This window comes from Salmo salar, chromosome 11 (genome assembly GCF_965601325.2).
Source record: "Salmo salar chromosome 11, fSalSal1, whole genome shotgun sequence".
Taxonomy (NCBI): domain Eukaryota; kingdom Metazoa; phylum Chordata; class Actinopteri; order Salmoniformes; family Salmonidae; genus Salmo; species Salmo salar.
The window spans coordinates 38,447,516-38,470,000 of NC_138301.1; the positions used below are offsets into that span (position 1 = coordinate 38,447,516).

At 45.9% G+C, this 22,485-nt stretch overlaps 1 protein-coding gene across 1 annotated transcript in view; it reads left to right on the forward strand.

The window, feature by feature from the left end:
* The window catches only part of LOC106593346 (leucine-rich repeat serine/threonine-protein kinase 1), a 108,164-nt gene that overhangs the window by 53,250 nt on the left and 32,429 nt on the right, over nucleotides 1–22,485 (forward strand). Inside the window, exons 23-26 of the mRNA XM_045689475.2 lie at nucleotides 2,153–2,292; nucleotides 5,329–5,481; nucleotides 7,543–7,705; nucleotides 15,055–15,224. Coding sequence (XP_045545431.2) covers nucleotides 2,153–2,292; nucleotides 5,329–5,481; nucleotides 7,543–7,705; nucleotides 15,055–15,224 — 626 coding nt within the window. The remainder of the gene's footprint in view (nucleotides 1–2,152; nucleotides 2,293–5,328; nucleotides 5,482–7,542; nucleotides 7,706–15,054; nucleotides 15,225–22,485) is intronic.

The window sequence follows — 22,485 nt, forward strand, 5'->3', positions numbered from 1 at the left end:
AGAGACCCAAGCACCTTTAGAGACCCAAGCACCTTTAGAGAACACAGCACCTTTTAGAGAACACAGCACCTTTTAGAGAACACAGCACCTTTTAGAGAACACAGCACCTTTTAGAGAACACAGCACCTTTAGAGAACACAGCACCTTTTAGAGAACACAGCACCCTTTAGAGACCCAAGCACCTTTAGAGACCCAAGCACCTTTAGTGAACACAGCACCTTTAGTGAACACAGCACCTTTAGTGAACACAGCACCTTTTAGAGACCCAAGCACCTTTAGTGAACACAGCACCTTTAGTGAACACAGCACCTTTAGTGAACACAGCACCTTTAGTGAACACAGCACCTTTAGTGAACACAGCACCTTTAGTGAACACAGCACCTTTAGTGAACACAGCACCTTTTAGAGACCCAAGCACCTTTAGTGAACACAGCACCTTTAGTGAACACAGCACCTTTAGTGAACACAGCACCTTTAGAGACCCAAGCACCTTTAGGTTAACATTTGTATTATTATGTTATCAACTTAATTGTTTACGTTGTTGCATTTTGAGGTCACTAAGGACCTGTTTCTTGGGCACGGATTAAAGGGGAAGTTCAGTAGTTTACAACTTTATGTCAGAAATATCTTCACCCTGAAAGTAGTTTTGAAGCCAGGATGTAATCAATGGTCCGGTTTAAACCACCACCACAAATTTCAGCTAACTTTAGCTGGCCCATAGAATACTTTCTGACTAGTCATCAAGTAGTCAAATCCTGAACTTCCCCTTTAAGCCAACTACTAGTCATGACTAAAAAGCATAATGGAGAATCTCCAAGTGATTTTCTTGTCCAGGAATAGACTTCCCTGGGTCTGAGAAACCAGCCCTTCAGTAAGTCTGTTACAGTTGCACAGGATTTTATTTGAAGATCAACTTGAGGTCATCTGCAAACCTCAAGCCCTCTGTTAAATTGAATAGCAGACTGGGGGTGACGTTTTCGTGCCGTAAAAGCATTGTGTAAAGTGCAAAAATGACCATAAACCAAATTATAATCTGGCAGCGTGATTTAATTTAAAAGAATTCTTCATGTGCGTTATAATGAGGTAACTATTTATGTATTGCTCAGTTCACTAAACTGTAGTTAAATAATTGTCTCCTTTTATAATGCACATTGTTGAAGAAGAAAAGTTTCAAATGAAATCACACTGCAACATTATGATGTTTACAGTATTTGTTGTACTTTGCACAATGCTTTAGGCTCTACAAAATTGTTGCCCCTGTGTTTATCTGAAAGCACAGGGCGGGTGACAATTGATGAGATGTATCTGATCATTAACTTTGATCTATACCTCTCAGTTCAGATGGAGGAAAGGATACAAGGAGATGACAGGTAGACACTTTAGACTATTGACATGCAGCCTCTACAACTTTGCCTTCCCTCCCTCACTACCTACTTCCCTCTCTCCTTCCCTCCCTCCTTCCCTCTCTCCCTCCCTCTCTCACTACCTACTTCCCTCCCTCTCTCACTACCTACTTCCCTCTCTCCTTCCCTCTCTCACTACCTACTTCCCTCTCTCCTTCCCTCTCTCACTACCTACTTCCCTCTCTCCTTCCCTTCCTCCTTTCTTCCCTCTCTCCCTCTCTCACTACCTACTTCCCTCCCTCTCTCGCTCTCACTACCTACTTCTCTCACTACCTACTTCCCTCCCTCCTTCCCTCTCACTACCTACTTCCCTCCCTCTCTCCCTCTCACTACCTCCTTCCCTCTCTCACTACCTACTTCCCTCCCTCTCTCCCTCTCACTACCTCCTTCCCTCTCTCACTACCTACTTCTCTCTCTCTCACTACCTACTTCCTTCTCTCACTACCTACTTCCTTCCCTCTCTCACTACCTACTTCCTTCCCTCTCTCACTACCTACTTCTCTCCCACTCTCACTACCTACTTCCTTCCCTCTCTCACTATCTACTTCCCTCCCTCCTTCCCTCTCTCACTACCTACTTCTCTCCCTCCCTCTCTCACTACCTACTTCCCTCCCTTCTTCCTTACCTCTCTTCCTCCCTCCCTCTCTCACTACCTACATCCCTCCCTCTCTCACTACCGACTTCCCTCCCTACATCCCTCTCTCCCTCCTTCCCTCTCTTCTTCCCTCTCTCCCGACCTCCCTTGGCAGTGTGGAATCGACTGATGTCAACTGGAAGAGGAAGAAAAGCGGGGGCATCAAGATCATTTGCCAATCAGAGACCAGGGATTTTTCAGCCATGGCCTTCATTACGGACCATGTCAATTCCCTCATCGAACAGTGGTTCCCTGGTGAGGTTTTTTCTCTTTCAATTCAAAGGGCTTTATTGGCATGGGGAACATATGTTTACATTGCCAAAGCAAGTGAAATGGATAATAAAAAAACTATAATAAACAATAAAAAATGAACACTAAACGTTATACAAAAAAAGTCTTTCAAAGGAATAGAGACAGGTCTGTCTGTCTGTCTGTCTGTCTGTCTGTCTGTCTGTCTGTCTGTCTGTCTGTCTGTCTGTCTGTCTGTCTGTCTGTCTGTCTGTCTGTCTGTCTGTCTGTCTGTCTGTCTGTCTGTCTGTCTGTCTGTCTGTCTGCTTCCCCTAACTCAGCATGACAGCCAAAGTCTGTCATATTTCCTGCTGCTCAATCGTCATGTTAATTAAAATAGCAGATTGTGTCTTTTAAATGCAGCTTTAACACAGTGGAGTGTTGATGATTCAGTCATTAGTCCACATTAAACTCCTGATGCTGGTTATAGATTACCTGTCAAATCACAGCAGTTAGCAGACTGGTCAGCATGGTGGGTGTGCTGTGATCTGTGTGTGTGCATGCATTCATATTTATGTTTTGGATCCCCGCTCAGCTGGGGCCACTCATATGAAAATGCATGACTGTAAATCGCTTTGGATAAAAATGTCTGGTAAATGGGATATTTCCTGATATATTATTTGTGTTTCTGTAGTGTAGGTGCTGGATGACTGAGTAATTAACGTTGATTGGGGATTTGTTTACACTCACATACATGAGTCATTCAGAATGTCTATATTTACATGGGTACAGGGCCCGACTGGTGATTCATACGTGTCAGATTCATGTAAATGGTATTCACACACGGAAAGTTATTTCTCAACATCCAGTTATGTCTCAAGTTAATTAGGACTCAGTCTGTTGGTGTGCGCCTGTCTCTGTGCGCCTGTCTCTGTGCGCACAGTGCACTCCTTTATATCCTCTTTCTTTTTATAAAATAAGATCATCAATTATTTTCCCTAAAGGGCAAGTTTGATTGCACCAATACATACACCAACAGTACATACACAGTACATACATAAAAAGCAACACCTCTTCAATGACTTCAACTTCATGTTGTATGATGGACTCAGTCAGGATCTTTGTGTCACATGGTCTCCCTCTCCGGCCTCTAGGTCACCAGGCTGCTCGTTAGGGCGCACACCTGTCACCAGTGTTACTCGCATAATGACACTCACCTGGACTCCATCACCTCCTTGATTACCTGCCCTTTATATGTCACTCCCTTTGGTTTCTTCCCCAGGCGTCATTGTTCCTGTTTCATATTGGTGCGCTGTTTGTTTCTTGTTTTGTTCATTTATTTATTAAATGTATTCACTCCCTGAACTCTCAGCGTACATCATTACACTTTGGTCCCCACTGATGGGTGTTCACACCTCGTGTTCCTGTTATCAAACAGTCGGGAGATAAAGCTGCTTTTGAGTGTTGACAGATAAAAGGCTGTAGATCTTCTGAGTGGCAACGGTGTGACGAATCTTCAGAGGTGTACGGATAATTAGGAGTACGAAACTAGGGTATTTGGTGCAGTGTAAAAACTCAGGGTGTTTCTCAATATGCTTACTACCGTGCTCCACACTCATGCTCCGAGTGTGTTCTCCAAGGATGTTCTCTTGAGTACGTTCTTGTTTGGACGAGAGTGGAGAACGCATAAAACGTTCCATTTGAGAAGCCCTCCCCCTACTGTATTACCTCACGCTGCAACTCCCCATTCACTGACCCTTCTTCCAGCCAGGACAATGACAATAGAGACCAAACAAGATATACCCAAAGCAAACGTTTTACTTCACAATTATCAGCTAGCTATATGTGAATTGTAATAATCTAGCTAACCAGAAAATGTATGCCTGTTAAACTATGTTATGTTACACTAGTGTATACACCCTTATGTTACACAAGTGTATACAAACATAAAACTAATGTTATGCAAGGTATATGTAAATTATTTGTGGTTAGCTAGCTGTCAATTCTTTGTGGCTATCTACATAGCTAGCTAACAGTAGTAGCTAGCCCTATTGACTTACTATAGACTTGCCATCCATCCACAGTAGTTAGTGTAGGCAGGTTAACATGCCAAAATGTATTTATTAATGTATCAAGATTAAATATTGTAGTCAGGCAACATATGAGAGTCTGAGTTTATTTTCTCTCGCTTCAGCTCAAATAATGGGCTCAATTGATTTCAATACATTTTGCGTCGTTTGTTTTACGCGGTTTCATCATATTCCTGTGCATACTTTCCATTGAATCTTGTATTGATGCATGCTTAAAAATATGTACAAACAGAGTACGCTTTCGAGAAGTGCCCTCCGTGCTCCGTTTGCCATTTGCCATACTTTGATTTGGACTCACACTCCAACCCTCCCGTGCTCCAACTTGCGTGCTCGGAGCACGGTAGTATGCATTTTGAGAATGCATGTTCCTGTTAAAAAGTCTCATAGCAGAAGGTAAGAAGGATCCATGGAAACATTCCGTTTTAAGGTAGAGATTATCAGAGATAACATGACACAGGGAGACTGATGAGAATCGGTTAAGACAACAAGGAAAGTAGTGGAGTCAGGGCTTTGACGTTTGACCTTTAGGGACGTTTGTAGTCCGGAGTGGGCTGCACTACCGCTAGACCGGACTCCACCAGACCATGTGACTTTCTGTATCTCTCTGTGTCATCTGTCCTCCTTTAATGCCTGACAGCCAGACTCCACCAGACCATGTGACTTTCTGTATCTATCTGTGTCATCTGTCCTCCTTTAGGCCTGACGGCCAGACTCCACCAGACCATGTGACTTTCTGTATCTCTCTGTGTCATCTGTCCTCCTTTAGGCCTGACGGCCAGACTCCACCAGACCATGTGACTTTCTGTATCTCTCTGTGTCATCTGTCCTCCTTTAGGTCTGACGGCCAGACTCCACCAGACCATGTGACTTTCTGTATCTCTCTGTGTCATCTGTCCTCCTTTAGGCCTGACGGCCAGACTCCACCAGACCATGTGACTTTCTGTATCTCTCTGTGTCATCTGTCCTCCTTTAGCCTTGACGGCCAGTGAGAGTGATGGGACCCAATTGATTGAGCAGTACGCCCCCTGTCCCCAGTGTTCCTCCATGATCAGACAGAACCAGGGACCTGGGGGTCTGGGGGAACCCCCAACCAGGGGGACTGGAGCTGGGAGAAGAGGAGGAGAAGGTAGGGTGGGCCAATATACAGTCAACTTCTGATGGAATGTCTAGGGGCTATTGCAAAAGTTTTTAAATTAAACCCAATCAATGCGGACATTAAGCACTAAAACATTGATTTGCTTTAGTGAAAGCATACCCTTATAATGTATTATTACTTTTATAAGCATGTATGAGCACCTATAATGTTTTATAAATGACCTCAAGATGGCGCCGACAGAGGGCTGCCTCACTTCTAGTCCTTAGGAAACTTTGCATTATTTTGTTTTTTATGTAATATTTCTTACATTGTTAGCCCGGAGAATCTTAAGTGTTATTACATACAGCTGAGAAGAACTATTGGATATCAGAGCGACGTCAACTTACCAGGAATACAACTTTCCCAAAGCGGATCCTTTGTCCGAACCACCCAGGGCATTTGAACTGATTCCAGAGGCCAACCCAAAACAACGCCACCAGAGAAGAGGTAGACGGAGCAGTCTTCAGGTCAGACTTCAGAGCACACCACCCACCGCTTCCAAGTATATTACTCGCTAATGTCGTCTCTAGATAACTAGGTATATGAAATAAGGGCAAGAGTTGCTTTCCAGAGAGACACCAGGGATTGTAACATACTCTGTTTCACGGAAACATGGCTCTCTTGGGATATGCTGTCGGAGTCGGTACAGCCGCCATCTCTCCGGGAAGAAGAGGGCAAGGGTGTATGTTTCATGATTAACAACTCATGGTGTAATTGGAACAACATACAGGAACTCAAGTCCTTTTGTTCACCTGACCTATAATTCCTTACAATCAAATGCCGACCGTATTATCTCCCAAGAGAATTCTCGTCGGTTACGGTCACAGCCGTGTATATCCCCCCTTAAGCCGATACCACGACGGCCCTCAAAAAGAAAACCAGCCACGTTAGGGACACCGATGTCTTGCTTCCAGACAAACTAAACACCTTCTTTGCCCGCTTTGAGGATAATACAGTGCCACCGATGCGACCCGCTACCAAGGACTGTGGGCTCTCCTTCTCCGTGACCGATGTGAGTAAGACATTTAAACGTGTTAACCCTCGCAAGGCTCCTGGCCCAGACAGCATCCCTAGCCGTGTTCTCAGAGCATGCACAGACCAGCTGGCTGGTGTGTTTACGGACATATTCAATCTGGTGTCAGGAAAACAACCTCTCACTCAACGTCAACGAAACAAAGGAGATGATTTTTGTCTTCAGGAAACAGCAGAGGGAGCAACCCCCTATCCATCATCGACGGGACAGCAGTGGAGAAGGTGGAAAATATTAAGTTCCTCGACGTACACATAATGGACAATCTGAAATGGTCCACCCACACAGTGTGGTGAAGAAGGCACATGGCAACTGCACCGCCCACAACCAGGGGCAAACTACCTGCCCTACAGGACACCTACAGCACCAGATATCACAGGAAGGCCAAAAAGATCATCAAGGACAATAACCACCTGTCACTGCCTGTTCACCCTGCTACCATCCAGAAGGCGAGGTCAGTACAGGGGCATCAAAGCTGGGACAGAGAGACTGGAAACAGCTTCTATCTCAAGGCCATTAGACTGTTTAACAGCCATCACAACACAGAGAGCCTGCTGCCTACATACAGACTTGAAATCATTGGCCACTTTAATAAATGGATCACTAGTCACTTTAATTATGCCACTTTAATAATGTTTACATATCTTACATTGCTCATCTCATATGTATATATTGTATTTGATACCTTCTATTGCATCTTGCCTTTGCAGCTCTGTCATTGCTCATCCATATATGTATATGTATATATTCTTATTCCATTCCTTTACTTAGATTTGTGTGTATTAGGTAGTTGTTGTGAAATTGTTAGATTACATGTTAGATATTGCTGCACTGTCGGAACTAGAAGCACAAGCATTTCGCTACACTCGCATTAACATCTACTAACCATGTGTATGTGACCAATAAAATGTGATTTGATTTGAAATCAACATGTAATATTGGTTTTGTAATGGGACTGCTGTGAAACAGAGTTTGCACTCTGAAGTCAACTTTATCTTTTGGTCTGATTATCCCACCGCTAGGCAGAGAAAAAGGGGGAGGAAGAGGAGGGCACTTCTTCAACATGGAGGACTGTGTGATCGCTGCCATGGGCCAGGAGTACATAGTGTGTCCCCAGCACCCCGACCAGCCTGTCCCCCTTCAGGAGCTGGTCCCAGAGCTTTTCATGACCGACTTCCCCTCACGGTAACCTTTCACCCTGACCCTTGACCTCTAACCCCTGACCTGTTGACCTATTAGCTCTGCGCGGCTATCCCCCACAATATAGATGCTGTATCCCAATTCTCATCCCTTCTCCTGAAGTGTGCACTTGCTCTACCCGTCATGGACATATAAGGATTGGTGTAACTATTGGCTGGAGGGAGTTTCCATCATTATCAAATCCAATCGCACACTCAGCCAGACTCAGTGTAACTTCACAAGACGATGAGCCTGAGGAAGGCACGGCACAGATGGGCTAATCTTCTTCACATAGGGGTGAATCATGTCTTTCACTTAAGTCACATTTTCACTTAGTCATGCATTGACGTCAATGGGAGACAAGTTTAAATGTATTCTCAAATTGAAGTTAGGATGCCTGACGATGTGTAGATTAGTCATTCTGTGCTGAGCTTTGCTAGAGCCGATTCTCTCCAACATGCTATCAAACTTGCGCTCGCACACACACACACACCCTCTGAACCACAAACCTCTTATCCCTAACCTTTGGCCCATCATCTGTCACTTTTGAGCTGTCACCCACACTCAGGCTGAGCTTTTGGTTATAACCGGGATAGATGGCTCTATTCAGTCAATAGGGACAACAAAAGATTGCCCTTGCACTGGGAGAAAACATTTGTTTGGTTGATTGTTCATTTGTTTCACTCACTTAATGCTCACATTACTGTCTAAATGAAACCACGCCATTCTCACAGCACAAAAACACAGGATGTGCCCCAAATGGCACCCTATTCCCTATGTGGTGCTTTACCTCTGACCACGACCCATAGTGTTCTACCACTGACCAGGACCCATAGTGCTCTACCTCTGACCAGGACCCATAGTGTTCTACCTCTGACCAGGACCCATAGTGCTCTACCTCTGACCAGGACCCATAGTGCTCTACCTCTGACCAGGACCCATAGTGCACTACCTCTGACCAGGACCCATAGTGCTCTACCTCTGACCAGGACCCATAGTGCTCTACCTCTGACCAGGACCCATAGTGCTCTACCTCTGACCAGGACCCATAGTGCTCTACCTCTGACCAGGACCCATAGTGCACTACCTCTGACCAGGACCCATAGTGCTCTACCTCTGACCAGGACCCATAGTGCTCTACCTCTGACCAGGACCCATAGTGCACTACCTCTGACCAGGACCCATAGTGCACTACCTCTGACCAGGACCCATAGTGCTCTACCTCTGACCAGGACCCATAGTGCTCTACCTCTGACCAGGACCCATAGTGCTCTACCTCTGACCAGGGCCCATAGTGCTCTACCTCTGACCAGGGCCCATAGTGCTCTACCTCTGACCAGGGCCCATAGTGCTCTACCTCTGACCAGGGCCCATAGTGCTCTACCTCTGACCAGGACCCATAGTGCACTACCTCTGACCAGGACCCATAGTGCTCTACCTCTGACCAGGACCCATAGTGCTCTACCTCTGACCAGGACCCATAGTGCTCTACCTCTGACCAGGACCCATAGTGCTCTACCTCTGACCAGGACCCATAGTGCTCTACCTCTGACCAGGACCCATAGTGCACTACCTCTGACCAGGACCCATAGTGCACTACCTCTGACCAGGACCCATAGTGCACTACCTCTGACCAGGACCCATAGGGCTCTACCTCTGACCAGGACCCATAGTGCTCTACCTCTGACCAGGGCCCATAGTGCTCTACCTCTGACCAGGGCCCATAGTGCTCTACCTCTGACCAGGGCCCATAGTGCTCTACCTCTGACCAGGGCCCATAGTGCTCTACCTCTGACCAGGACCCATAGTGCTCTACCTCTGACCAGGACCCATAGTGCTCTACCTTGTGGTTGTGGTGTCCTCCTGTAGTAATGTGTAGTACAGGGCCTTGTGGTTGTGGTGTCCTCCTGGAGTGAGGTGTAGTACAGGGCCTTGTGGTTGTGGTGTCCTCCTGTAGTAATGTGTAGTACAGGGCCTTGTGGTTGAGGTGTCCTCCTGGAGTAATGTGTAGTACAGGGCCTTGTGGTTGTGGTGTCCTCCTGGAGTGAGGTGTAGTACAGGGCCTTGTGGTTGTGGTGTCCTCCTGTAGTAATGTGTAGTACAAGGCCTTGTTGTTTCCTGCTGTGTTGATAGGAGTCTCCTTAGGCTCCTCACTGACAGGACCGTGACATGTACAGTATGGAACACGCTGCAGGCATAGATACTCTGTACACACACACTCACATACAGAGGTACAGCAATCCTGCGCACGCTCACACACAGCTCTTCAGGGGTTTGGCTGCGTAATGAGTTTCAGTTGATTTCTCAACAGTGACCGCATCCGTTGATGTATTGTTTACCCTTAAGGCTAAACACACACACACACACACACACACACACACACACACACACACACTCTGCTTGAGGGTTGATTACACAAGTATATCTCTGTGAAATACTACAGGCCGCTGTCGTATTTACTGTTCATGGGGCAACAATCACTTCCAAATATTTCTGATATCAAGCAACACATTTTAGTGCTGCTCTAAGACAAAAGAGAGATTGACTAAATAATCACTTCCTCAAACACTGGTGCCACGGGTTGACATCAGCTAACACCACAGCTATGTAGACACACACACAGGAATGTGCACGCAACATGGGCACACAGAACATACACACACAGGAACGCGCTCAAACAATCTGCTGTGTGACTCTGCTGAAATGCAATTTAAAGAATGTTTGAGATTAAATTGACCCTGAATAATGTTTCCCCAGCCTTACATTAACATATGGGCCCTAGCAGGAAGTCAGCTCCAGGATAGATGGTCAACTCTGAGTAGTTAAGATTGGCAGCTGACCAAGGCTTTTTGTTCTATGCTCATTTAAGCGGTTGTGCCGGTTTGTTGACATAGCGCTCTAAATTTAAAATCTCACATGAAAGACTTGGGCTTGAGTCCCAAATGGCACTCTCTTCCCTATGTAGTGCACTACTTTTAACTGGGTTCCTGTCCAAATTAGTGCATTACATAGGGAAGGGGGTGCCATTTGAGACACAGATTTGTGTTCATGATATGAAGAGGATGCTAATGAGGACTTAAGAATGTTGCCATGGCGACTATAGCTCCAGTCCTATAGCAGAATGCAATACATAGAATCCTTTGTTGGACGTGTATGGTGCATGTGTTGATGTCCACCGGGTAGAGTTGAGATCAGGGAGGTAGCTGTAGTAATGTATGGTGCATGTGTTGATGTCCACCGGGTAGAGTTGAGATCAGGGAGGTAGCTGTAGTAATGTATGGTAAGTGTGTTGATGTCCACCGGGTAGAGTTGAGATCAGGGAGGTAGCTGTAGTAATGTATGATGCGTGTGTTGATGTCCCCCGGGTAGAGTTGAGATCAGGGAGGTAGCTGTAGTAATGTATGGTACGTGTGTTGATGTCCCCCAGGTAGAGTTGAGATCAGGGAGGTAGCTGTAGTAATGTATGATGCGTGTGTTGATGTCCCCCGGGTAGAGTTGAGATCAGGGAGGTAGCTGTAGTAATGTATGGTGCATGTGTTGATGTCCACCGGGTAGAGTTGAGATCAGGGAGGTAGCTGTAGTAATGTATGGTACGTGTGTTGATGTCCACCGGGTAGAGTTGAGATCAGGGAGGTAGCTGTAGTAATGTATGGTGCATGTGTTGATGTCCCCCAGGTAGAGTTGAGATCAGGGAGGTAGCTGTAGTAATGTATGGCGCATGTGTTGACGTCCAGGAGGTAGAGCTGAGGTTGGGATCAGGGAAGGTACCAGTAGCATGTTAAAAACATTTCATGAGCAAGCCTTCCTTCATGACCTGGTCTCTGTAAATTTGACCTTCTTTTTAGATATTTTCAGTGGTATTGTTAACAAACCCGCCCACATAAAGAAAATGAGAATTAAAAACAGGTTCAGCCCCTGGTTCAATCGTGATCTGGCAGAGTTATTCCACCACAAGAATTGCATTTGGCGAAAGGCTCTGCACACACATACTCAGGCTGGCTGGCTCTTGTTCAGGCAAATGAGAAATAAGTGCACTCAGGCTATCTGGAAGACCAAAGTTAGTTACTTTAAGGAGCAGTTCTCTCTCTGTGGGTCTAACCCCAAGAAGTTCTGGAAAACAGTTAAAGACCTGGAGAATAAACCCTCCTCCTCACAGCTGCCATGTCACTTAATGTTGATGATGTGGTTGTTACTGACAAGAAGCACATGGCTGAGCTCTTTAATCACCACTTCATTAAGTCAGGATTCCTATTTGACTCAGCCATGCCTCCTTGCCTGTCCAACATTTCCTCATCTCCCACCCCTTCTAATGCGACTAGCCTCCATGCTCCTCACTCTTTTTCCCCTGCCCCGCTACAAAGTTTCTCCCTGCAGGCAGTCACTGAGTCTGAGGTGATAAAGGAGGTCCTTAAACTGGACCCCAAAAAACATCTGGGTCAGATGGTTTAGATCCTTTCTTCTTTAAGGTTGCAGCCCCTATCACCAAGCCTATCTCTGACCTTTTAACCAGTCTCTCCTTTCTGGAGAGGTTCCCATAGCTTGGAAGGCAGCCACGGTGTGTCCTTTAAATAAAGGGGGAGATCAAGCTGATCCTAACTGTTATAGGCCAATTTCTATTTTGCCCTGTTTATCAAAAGTGTTGGAAACTGACTGGCTTCCTTGATGTTTATAGTATTCTCTCGGGTATGCAATCTGGTTTCCTCTCAGGTTATGGATGTGTCACTGCAACCTTAAAGGTCCTAAATGATGTCATTATTGGCCGTGATTCTAAGCAATGTTGTGCTGCTATTTGTATTGACTTGGCCCCCCAAAATTATACGGTAGACCATTCTGTTCTTGTGGGCAGGCTAAGGATTATTGGTGTCTCTGAGGAGTCTTTGGCCTGGTTTGCTACCTACCTCTCTTAAAGAGTGCAGTGTATAAAGTCAGAACATCTGCTGTCTCAGCCACTGCCTGTCACCAAGGGAGTTTTTTTAATTTAACCTTAATTTAAAGAGGAGCGACCCAGGGATGTGTGTGCTTTGGGGACCTGTAACAGAATGTGACTGGCAGAACACAAGGGAGTAGCCCAAGACTCAATCCTAGGCCCCACGCTCTTCTCAATTTACATCAATAATATAATTCAGGCAGTAGAAAGCTCTCTCATCCATTTATATGCAGCTGGCCCCTCCCCGGATTTCGTGTTAAACGCTCTACAACAAAGCTTTTTAGTGTCCAACAAGCTTTCTCTGCCCTTAACCTTGTTCTGAACACCTCCAAAACAAAGGTCATGTGGTTTGGTAAGAAGAATGCCCCTCTTCCCACAGGTGTTATTAGTACCTCTGAGGATTTAGAGCTTGAGGTAGTCACCTCATACAAGTACTTGAGAGTATGACTAGACAGTACACTGTCCTTCTCTCAGCACATATCAAAGCTGCAGGATAAGGTTAAATCTAGACTTGGTTTCCTCTATCGTAATCGCTCCTCTTTTACCCCAGCTGCCAAACTAACCCTGATTCAGATGACCATCCTACCCATGCTAGATTACGGAGATCAGCAGGTAAGGGTGCTCTCGAGCGGCTAGATGTTCTTTACCATTCGGCCATCAGATTTGCCACCAATGCTCCTTATAGGACACATCACTGCACTCTACACTCTTCTGTAAACTGGTCATCTTATTTATTAAACCCTCTTAGTCCTCACTCCCCCTATCTGAGATACCTACTGCAGCCCTCATCCTCCACATACAACACCCGTTCTGCCAGTCACATTCTGTTAAAGGTCCCCAAAGCATACACATCCCTGGGTCACTCCTCTTTTCAGTTCGCTGCAGCTAGCGACTGGAACGAGCTGCAAAAAACACTCAAACTGGACAGTTTTATCTCCATCTCTTCATTCAAAGATACGATCATGGACACTTACTGACAGTTGTGGCTGCTTCGCGTGATGTATTGTAGTCTAAACCTTCTTTCCCTTTGTGCTGTTGTCTGTGCACTAAAATGTTTGTACCATGTTTTGTGCTGCTACCATGTTGTTGTCATGTTGTGTTGCTACCATGTTGTTGTCATGTTGTGTTGCTACTATGTTGTTGTCATGTGTTGCTACCATGCTGTGTTGTCAGGTGTTGCTGCCATGCTATGTTGTTGTCTTAGGTCTCTCTTTATGTAGTGTTGTGGTGTCTCTTGTCGTGATGTGTGTTTTGTCCTATATTTTTATTTGTAATCCCAGCCCCCGTCCCCGCAGGAGGCCTTTTGTCTTTTGGTAGGCCGTCATTGTAAATAAGAATTTGTTCTTAACTGACATGCCTACTGTACTTAAATAAAGGTTAAATTAAAAGAAATGCTGAAAGATGGTGATTACATTAGTGATGGATAGTGAGGCTTTGTGTGTACTGTATGAGGTATTCATATTATCATGTACTCTATGAGGTATACATAGTATCATGTACTCTATGAGGTATACATAGTGTCATGTACTCTATGAGGTATACATAGTGTCATGTACTCTATGAGGTATACATAGTGTCATGGTACTCTATGAGGTATACATAGTGTCATGGTACTCTATGAGGTATACATAGTGTCATGTACTCTATGAGGTATACATAGTGTCATGGTACTCTATGAGGTATACATAGTGTCATGGTACTCTATGAGGTATACATAGTATCATGGTACTCTATGAGGTATACATAGTATCATGGTACTCTATGAGGTATACATAGTGTCATGGTACTCTATGAGGTATACATAGTGTCATGGTACTCTATGAGGTATACATAGTATCATGGTACTCTATGAGGTATACATAGTGTCATGGTACTCTATGAGGTATACATAGTATCATGGTACTCTATGAGGTATACATAGTGTCATGGTACTCTATGAGGTATACATAGTGTCATGGTACTCTATGAGGTATACATAGTGTCATGGTACTCTATGAGGTATACATAGTATCATGGTACTCTATGAGGTATACATAGTATCATGGTACTCTATGAGGTATACATAGTATCATGGTACTCTATGAGGTATACATAGTGTCATGGTACTCTATGAGGTATACATAGTGTCATGGTACTCTATGAGGTATACATAGTGTCATGGTACTCTATGAGGTATACATAGTGTCATGTACTCTATGAGGTATACATAGTATCATGGTACTCTATGAGGTATACATAGTATCATGGTACTCTATGAGGTATACATAGTATCATGGTACTCTATGAGGTATACATAGTGTCATGTTCTGTATGGTGTTTTTGTGTTATATTGGTTGTTTCTGTAGAAGAACCAGCTGGAGTGTGTTTATAATGTGTGTGTGTGTGTGTGTGTGTGTGTGTGTGTGTGTGTGTGTGTGTGTGTGTGTAGGTTGTTCCTAGAGAAGGCCCAGTTGGAGTGTAGTGAGGAGGAGAGTGATATCCTGGGCCAGGGGGGCAGTGGAACTATCATCTATAGAGCCTGTTACCGTGGCCAACCAGTCGCCATCAAACGCTTTCACTTCAAGAAGTGCAGGCAGCAGACCATCAGCAGTGGTACAGGTAACACACGCACATTCCCTTGGAGTCACACACACGTGTAAACAGTGAACACACACACAGGTATGTTTGCATACCGTTAAAGTTTTTACAATAGAAAATAAAGAAGTAACTTGCAGGTAGTTGGACATCGTAGAAAGGTCCAGTTCTTCTATGATAAGATACTTTTGGCCATGAAGTGTATGTGGACACCTGCTCGTCAAACATCTCTTTCTAAAATCATGAGTATTAATATTGGAGTTGGTCCCCCCTTTGCTGCTATAACAGCAGTCTTCTGGGAAGGCTTTTCACTAGATGTTGGAACATTGCTGTGGGGACTTGCTTCCATTCAGACATGAGCATTAGTGAGGTTGGGCACTGATGTTGGGTGATTAGGCCTGGCTTGAAGTCGGCGTTCCAATTCATTCCACAGGTGTTCGATGGGGTTGAGGACAGGGTCATGCTGAAACAGGAAAGGGCCTTCCCCAGACTGTTGCCACAAAGTTGGAAGCACAGAATCATCTAGATTAGAATGTCATTGTATGCTGTAGCGTTAATATTTCCCTTCACTGGAACTAAGGGGCCTGAACCATGAAAAACAGGCACTATGTATTCTCCTGGCATCCGCCAAACCCATATTCATCCGTCAGACTGCCAGATGGTGAAGTGTGATTCATCACTCCAGAGAACGCGTTTCCACTGCTCCAGAGTCCAATGGCGGTGAGCTTTACACCACTCCAGCCGATGCATGACATTGCGCATGGTGATCTTAGGCTTGTGTGGGGCTGCTCGCCATGGAAACCCATTTCATGAAGCTCCCGACGAACAGTTCTTGTGCTGACGTTGCTTCCAGATGCTGTTTGGAACTCTGTAGTGAGTGTTGCAACGGAGGACAGACGATTTTTACTTCCTACGTGCTTCAGCACTCGGCGGTCCTGTTCTGTGAGCTTGTGTGGCCTACCACTTCACGCCTGAACCATTGTTGCTCCTAGATGTTTCCACTTCACAATAACAGCACTTACAGTTGACCGGGGCAGCTCTAGCAGGGCAGAAATTTGATGAACTGACTTGTTGGAAAGATGGCATCCTATGACGGTGTCACGTTGAAAGTCACTGAGCTCATCAGTACAGGCCATTATACTGCCAATGTTTGTCTGGTGATTGCATGGCTGTGTGCTCGATGTTATACACCGGTCAGCGCAACGGGTGTGAAGTGGTGTCCACATACTTTTGGCCATGTAGTGTATACCTACTCTCTCTCATGCTACCACTGGCTCTAAGCCAGCTTTCAACAACTGGAACTGGAACTGGAACTTGTGTGTGTGTGTGTGTGTTTGTGTGTCCTTGAGTTATCGTCTCTCTCTTTAAGGGCCTTGTTCATGGAACGATATTGCAGCTCTTAATCCTGATATCTATTTTCTCATCATGACCCTGTTCTCTCCTCTATATCCTCCCCTCTCTTCTCTCCTCCCCTCTTTTTACGCCTTCCAGCACCTCTTCATCATCTGTCGCCTCTCTTTGTTTCCTTCTGTCTTCTCTGTATCCCTGACAGTGATAAAAGCTATCTCTCTGCAGGCTCTGAGGATTCCTCATGATCTTCTCTTCCCATCTGTTCATCCCTCTCATCCCCTGTCCTTTTCTCTTCCCATCTAATTTCTGCTCCTGTCTTCTCTATCTCCCCAGGCTGTGATAAGGACTGTCTGGGTGTGTCCCAAATGACTCCCTATTCAGAGCCCTATGGGCCCTGGTCCGACCTAGTGCACTGTAAAGGTACTAGGGTTCCATTTGGGACACCCCCTCTCTCTTCAGGATAAGAGCGCATTATCATCTATCACCCTGGTGCTGCTCTCCTCTCTCCTCCCTCCTCTCCTCCCTCCTCTCCTCCCTCCTCTCCTCCCTCCTCTCCTCACTCCTCTCCTTACTCCTCTCCTCCCTCCTCTTCTCACTCCTCTCCTCCCTCCTCTCCTTACTCCTCTCCTCCCTCCTCTTCTCACTCCTCTCCTCCCTCCTCCCTCCTCTTCTCACTCCTCTCCTCCTCTCCTTACTCCTTTCCTCACTCCTCTCCTCCTCTCCTTACTCCTTTCCTCACTCCTCTCCTCCCTCCTCCCTCCTCTTCTCACTCCTCTCCTCCTCTCCTTACTCCTTTCCTCACTCCTCTCCTCCCTCCTCCCTCCTCTTCTCACTCCTCTCCTCCTCTCCTTACTCCTTTCCTCACTCCTCTCCTCCCTCCTCTCCTTACTCCTCTCCTCCCTCCTCTTTTCACTCCTCCTCTCCTTACTCCTCTTCTCACTCCTCTCCTCCTCTCCTTACTCCTTTCCTCACTCCTCTCCTCCCTCCTCTCCTCCCTCCCTCCTCCCTCCTCTTTTCACTCCTCTCCTCCCTCCTCCCTCCTCTTCTCACTCCTCCTCTCCTTACTCCTCTTCTCACTCCTCTCCTCCTCTCCTTACTCCTTTCCTCACTCCTCTCCTCTCCTCCCTCCTCTCCTCCCTCCCTCCTCCCTCCTCTTTTCACTCCTCTCCTCCCTCCTCCCTCCTCTTCTCACTCCTCCTCTCCTTACTCCTCTCCTCCTCTCCTTACTCCTTTCCTCACTCCTCTCCTCTCCTCCCTCCTCTCCTCCCTCCCTCCTCCTTCCTCTTTTCACTCCTCTCCTCCCTCCTCCCTCCTCTTCTCACTCCTCCTCTCCTTACTCCTCTTCTCACTCCTCTCCTCCTCTCCTTACTCCTTTCCTCACTCCTCTCCTCCCTCCTGTCCTCCTCCTCACTCCTCTCCTCACTCCTGTCCTCACTCCTCTCATCCCTTTTCTCCTGTCTTCTCTTTCTTTCCTCTCCGCCTTGTCCATAGCAGAGGCTGAATCATCTCTCTCTCTTTCTTTCCCTTCTCGTCTTCTTGTCCCTTAGACAGCCTTTTCTCTCACATTCCTGTATCTTGTACTTGTACTGACATTATCATGAGTATTATCTACCCTTATTGACCCTGCTCTATCAATATACCATGGATTTAAGGTTTTTATGACTTTTTTTGTGCTTATGAAAAGCGCATACATACTTTAACAAGGATTTGATTGTCTGCTCGAGCTACTGAAAGTTTATTAAATGCTGAAATTATTGAAAATAATTGCTCACGCAGAAGATTTCTGTAATATGAAAACATTTTGCTGCTCACGATTGACACAATGGGACTCATTTATCAGAATATTAGGCTTGCTTGGGTTGTGTGGACACGTTATCTAAACTGTGACTACACAAACGCCTCTGCCACACTTTGGCAACACTCTGAAAGTTTGCAGACTTTTGCTGTTAGGAAAACAGCAATTGATCAACCACGTCTGGCAACACTGAGAACGCCTACACTTCTTGCTGTTAGGAAAATCATTTTGCTTATCACTAGTTGCCAAATAACAGTAACCCAATGTATTGTATCGTCCTCCCAGCTGCTTGCAGCTCCAGCTCTCGTCTGTCTCCATTGTGTTTAGGGAGAGTTGTGTTGAGTTCATAGCCAATGGAGATCTGTGATAGGGTTGCATCACCAGGGACTCAGTGGAACTGTTACTCACGACATCCTGCTCCATGGAATAACAAAATGCTGACTCGTCATTACATCAGCACATTTTGTTTATAATATTTCAGTCCATTTAAGAACCTGTGTGTGCGTGCGTGCGTGTGTGTGCGTGTACGTGCGTGTACGTGCGTGTGTGTGCGTGTGTGTGTGTGTGTGTGTGTGTGCGTGTGTGTGTGTGTGTGAGATACAATCGATGTGATCGAGGCCAAATGGTTTAATGTCCCAGGGACAGGAGATGCTCAATAATCACTTTTATTTCCCTGTTGTTTACAATTGAATTACGTTCTGGTAGTATCAGTCAAGCGGTCAAATTCAATCAACAGGCTATCTCCATTTAAAAGTAGTCCATTTCTTCTTCTACTCATATGTGTATTGGCAGTTTGTAAACAAATTGAAAATGTAAACAAATCAATTTGTAAACAAATTGGAAAGGTGCATACCGCCACCTGCAGTGCTGGACTGTGTATAGTCTGAACAGGTATAAAGCCAAGGTTGTCACCTGCAGTGCTGGAATGTTTGCTCAGGTCAGGAGTAGCCTATAATTCATTGGCTGACCCCTCCTGCAGACCAGGATATAATTTTGCAATCCAGTTGACTACTTAAAAATGGTGAAACCCATAAGGGTGCTGCCAATGTTAAAACGGGCTTTGTGGCAAGGGTTCACTCGTAAAGGCCTCCTAAAGGCTAGACGACGGGTTCACTCATAAAGGCTTCCTAAAGGCGAAATGAGGGGTTCACTCATAAAGGCCTCCTAAAGGCCAGACGAGGGGTTCACTCGTAAAGGCCTCCTAAAGGCCAGACGAGGGGTTCACTCGTAAAGGCCTCCTAAAGGCCAGACGAGGGGTTCACTCGTAAAGGCCTCCGAAAGGCCAGACGAGGGGTTCACTCGTAAAGGCCTCCTAAAGGCCAGACGAGGGGTTCACTCGTAAAGGCCTCCTAAAGGCCAGACGAGGGGTTCACTCGTAAAGGCCTCCTAAAGGCCAGACGAGGGGTTCACTCGTAAAGGCCTCCAAAAGGCCAGACGAGGGGTTCACTCGTAAAGGCCTCCTAAAGGCCAGACGAGGGGTTCACTCGTAAAGGCCTCCTAAAGGCCAGACGAGGGGTTCACTCATAAAGGCCAGACGAGGGGTTCACTCGTAAAGGCCTCCTAAAGGCCAGACGAGGGGTTCACTCATAAAGGCCAGACGAGGGGTTCACTCGTAAAGGCCTCCTAAAGGCCAGACGAGGGGTTCACTCATAAAGGCCAGACGAGGGGTTCACTCATAAAGGCCTCCTAAAGGCCAGACGAGGGGTTCACTCATAAAGGCCTCCTAAAGGCCAGACGAGGGGTTCACTCAGCAGGGTGATAGATGGTGATGCTATCTGATCCTCAATAATGCTTCTTATAATTGGATTTGTCACAATGTGTTTCCCAGCAGCTTAGATCTAAGCCACAAAGTGCCAGCAGATAGTACCGCCATTCCCTAAGTAAGAAGAGATCATAAGATATGAGATTAAAGGGGCATCATCTAAAATGAAGCCCCCTTAAGGAAACAAGGCGAATTGCAACAATACAGTCTGAATTCAAACAACTCTCCCCCCTCCCCCACAACCTCAGTGGAGACTTGCTTTTGAGTCGACTTTCAGTTTTGTCCACAAGCATCAAACAGCTGAAAATACAATGTATCATTATTGAAAAGACATTTCGCAGCGATTTTAGATGGTACATAAACTGAAATGAAGCGAACAATGTAGGTTTTTAGCAACCAGGAAATGGCAGCGCGATATCTACATGTTCAATCGTGAGGAGATGATCACACGTCTGAGTGATGCTGATCGAAGAGAGGGAGGGTGCAGCCTTCCAACAATAGACAGACCAGCTTTGGTTGAAAAATAGGAAGGCTGCACCACAGAATGCAATTTTGCATCAGAATGCATTTCTTTTTTTGTATATATATCACTTTTTTTATATTGTGAAACACTATCATTCCACACTTAAGGCAGATATATTAAGGACATTTTCTGAAATGACAATGCTGAACCTCCACCCATACACACAACCATGTTGAAATACCAGCCTATTGAGGTGTGTGTAGGTATATCCTGTGTTCATACAGGCGTTAGAGGGGATATTTGTGCAGTTTAGCGTTTACAAACGTGACTGGAGAGTAAAGTACACACTATCCCATGTCTCCAGAGACCATTATCTACATGTAATTCCAAACAACATCCAAATGTTATCCTTTAACCTCTGTCTGATGTGACAGAACAGTGATATACTGTAGGAGTAGTCAGCATTACCCTGCTCCCACACTGGGAATAGACCATCCATCTCCCCAGTCCTGTCTCTCTCCTACCACCATCTCTCTCGCTTCCAGCCCTCTCCCTCGCTTCCAGCCCTCTCCCTCTTTTGTCTCTGTCTTTTCCATTCCTCTCTTTTTCCTCTAGCCCTCTCGCTCTCTCTCTCTCCCTCTCTCTCCCTCTCTCTCTCTTTTCTCCCTCTCTCTCTTTCTCTTCTCCTTCTCCCTCTCTCTCTTTTATCCCTCTCTCTCTCTGTCCATCCCCACTTTCTGAGGTCACTCCCCAAGGTGATCTGAAATAACCCTGCTGATCTGACTGGACCAAGGGGTCAAACTCTATTGTTCCAGTCTAGTGACTCTAGCCCAGGTCGGACATGCTGCACTGTAGTAGTAAAGATTAGTTTATTAGCCTCCAAAGAGCAATTTGCTTTGCAGCAAGTGGTCAAAAGCCATACAGACATCAAGCTGTATATGTAACAGTATATCTTCCTTTCCTGTCTTCCCCGAGCTGGGCGTGAACCAGGGATCTGCTATGCTGTATGTAGGACGGTGTAGAGCAGGGTTCAACAGGTGGCCCACTGGCCAAAACCGGCCAGCAAACTGATTTAAATCTGTCAAATCACCAGGAATTCAACAAAAATATATACACTGCTCCAAAAAATAAAGGGAACACTAAAATAACACATCCTAGATCTGAATGAATGAAATAATCTTATTAAATACTTTTTTCTTTACATAGTTGAATGTGCTGACAACAAAATCACACAAAAATAATCAATGGAAATCCAATTTATCAACCCATGGAGGTCTGGATTTGGAGTCACACTCAAAATTAAAGTGAAAACCACACTACAGGCTGATCCAACTTTGATGTAATGTCATTAAAACAAGTCAAAATGAGGCTCAGTAGTGTGTGTGGCCTCCATGTGCCTGTATGACCTCCCTACAACGCCTGGGCATGCTCCAGATGAGGTGGCGGATGGTCTCCTGAGGGATCTCCTCCTAGACCTGGACTAAAGCATCCGCCAACTCCTGGACAGTCTGTGGTGCAACGTGGCGTTGGTGGATGGAGCGAGACATGATGTCCCAGATATGCTCAATTGGATTCAGGTCTGGGGAACGGGCGGGCCAGTCCATAGCATCAATGCCTTCCTCTTGCAGGAACTGCTGACACACTCCAGCCACATGAGGTCTAGCATTGTCTTGCATTAGGAGGAACCCAGGGCCAACCGCACCAGCATATGGTCTCACAAGGGGTCTGAGGATCTCATCTCGGTACCTAATGGCAGTCAGGCTACCTCTGGCGAGCACATGGAGGGCTGTGCGGCCCCCCAAAGAAATGCCACCCCACACCATGACTGACCCACCGCCAAACCGGTCATGCTGGAGGATGTTGCAGGCAGCAGAACGTTCTCCACGGCGTCTCCAGACTCTGTCACGTCTGTCAC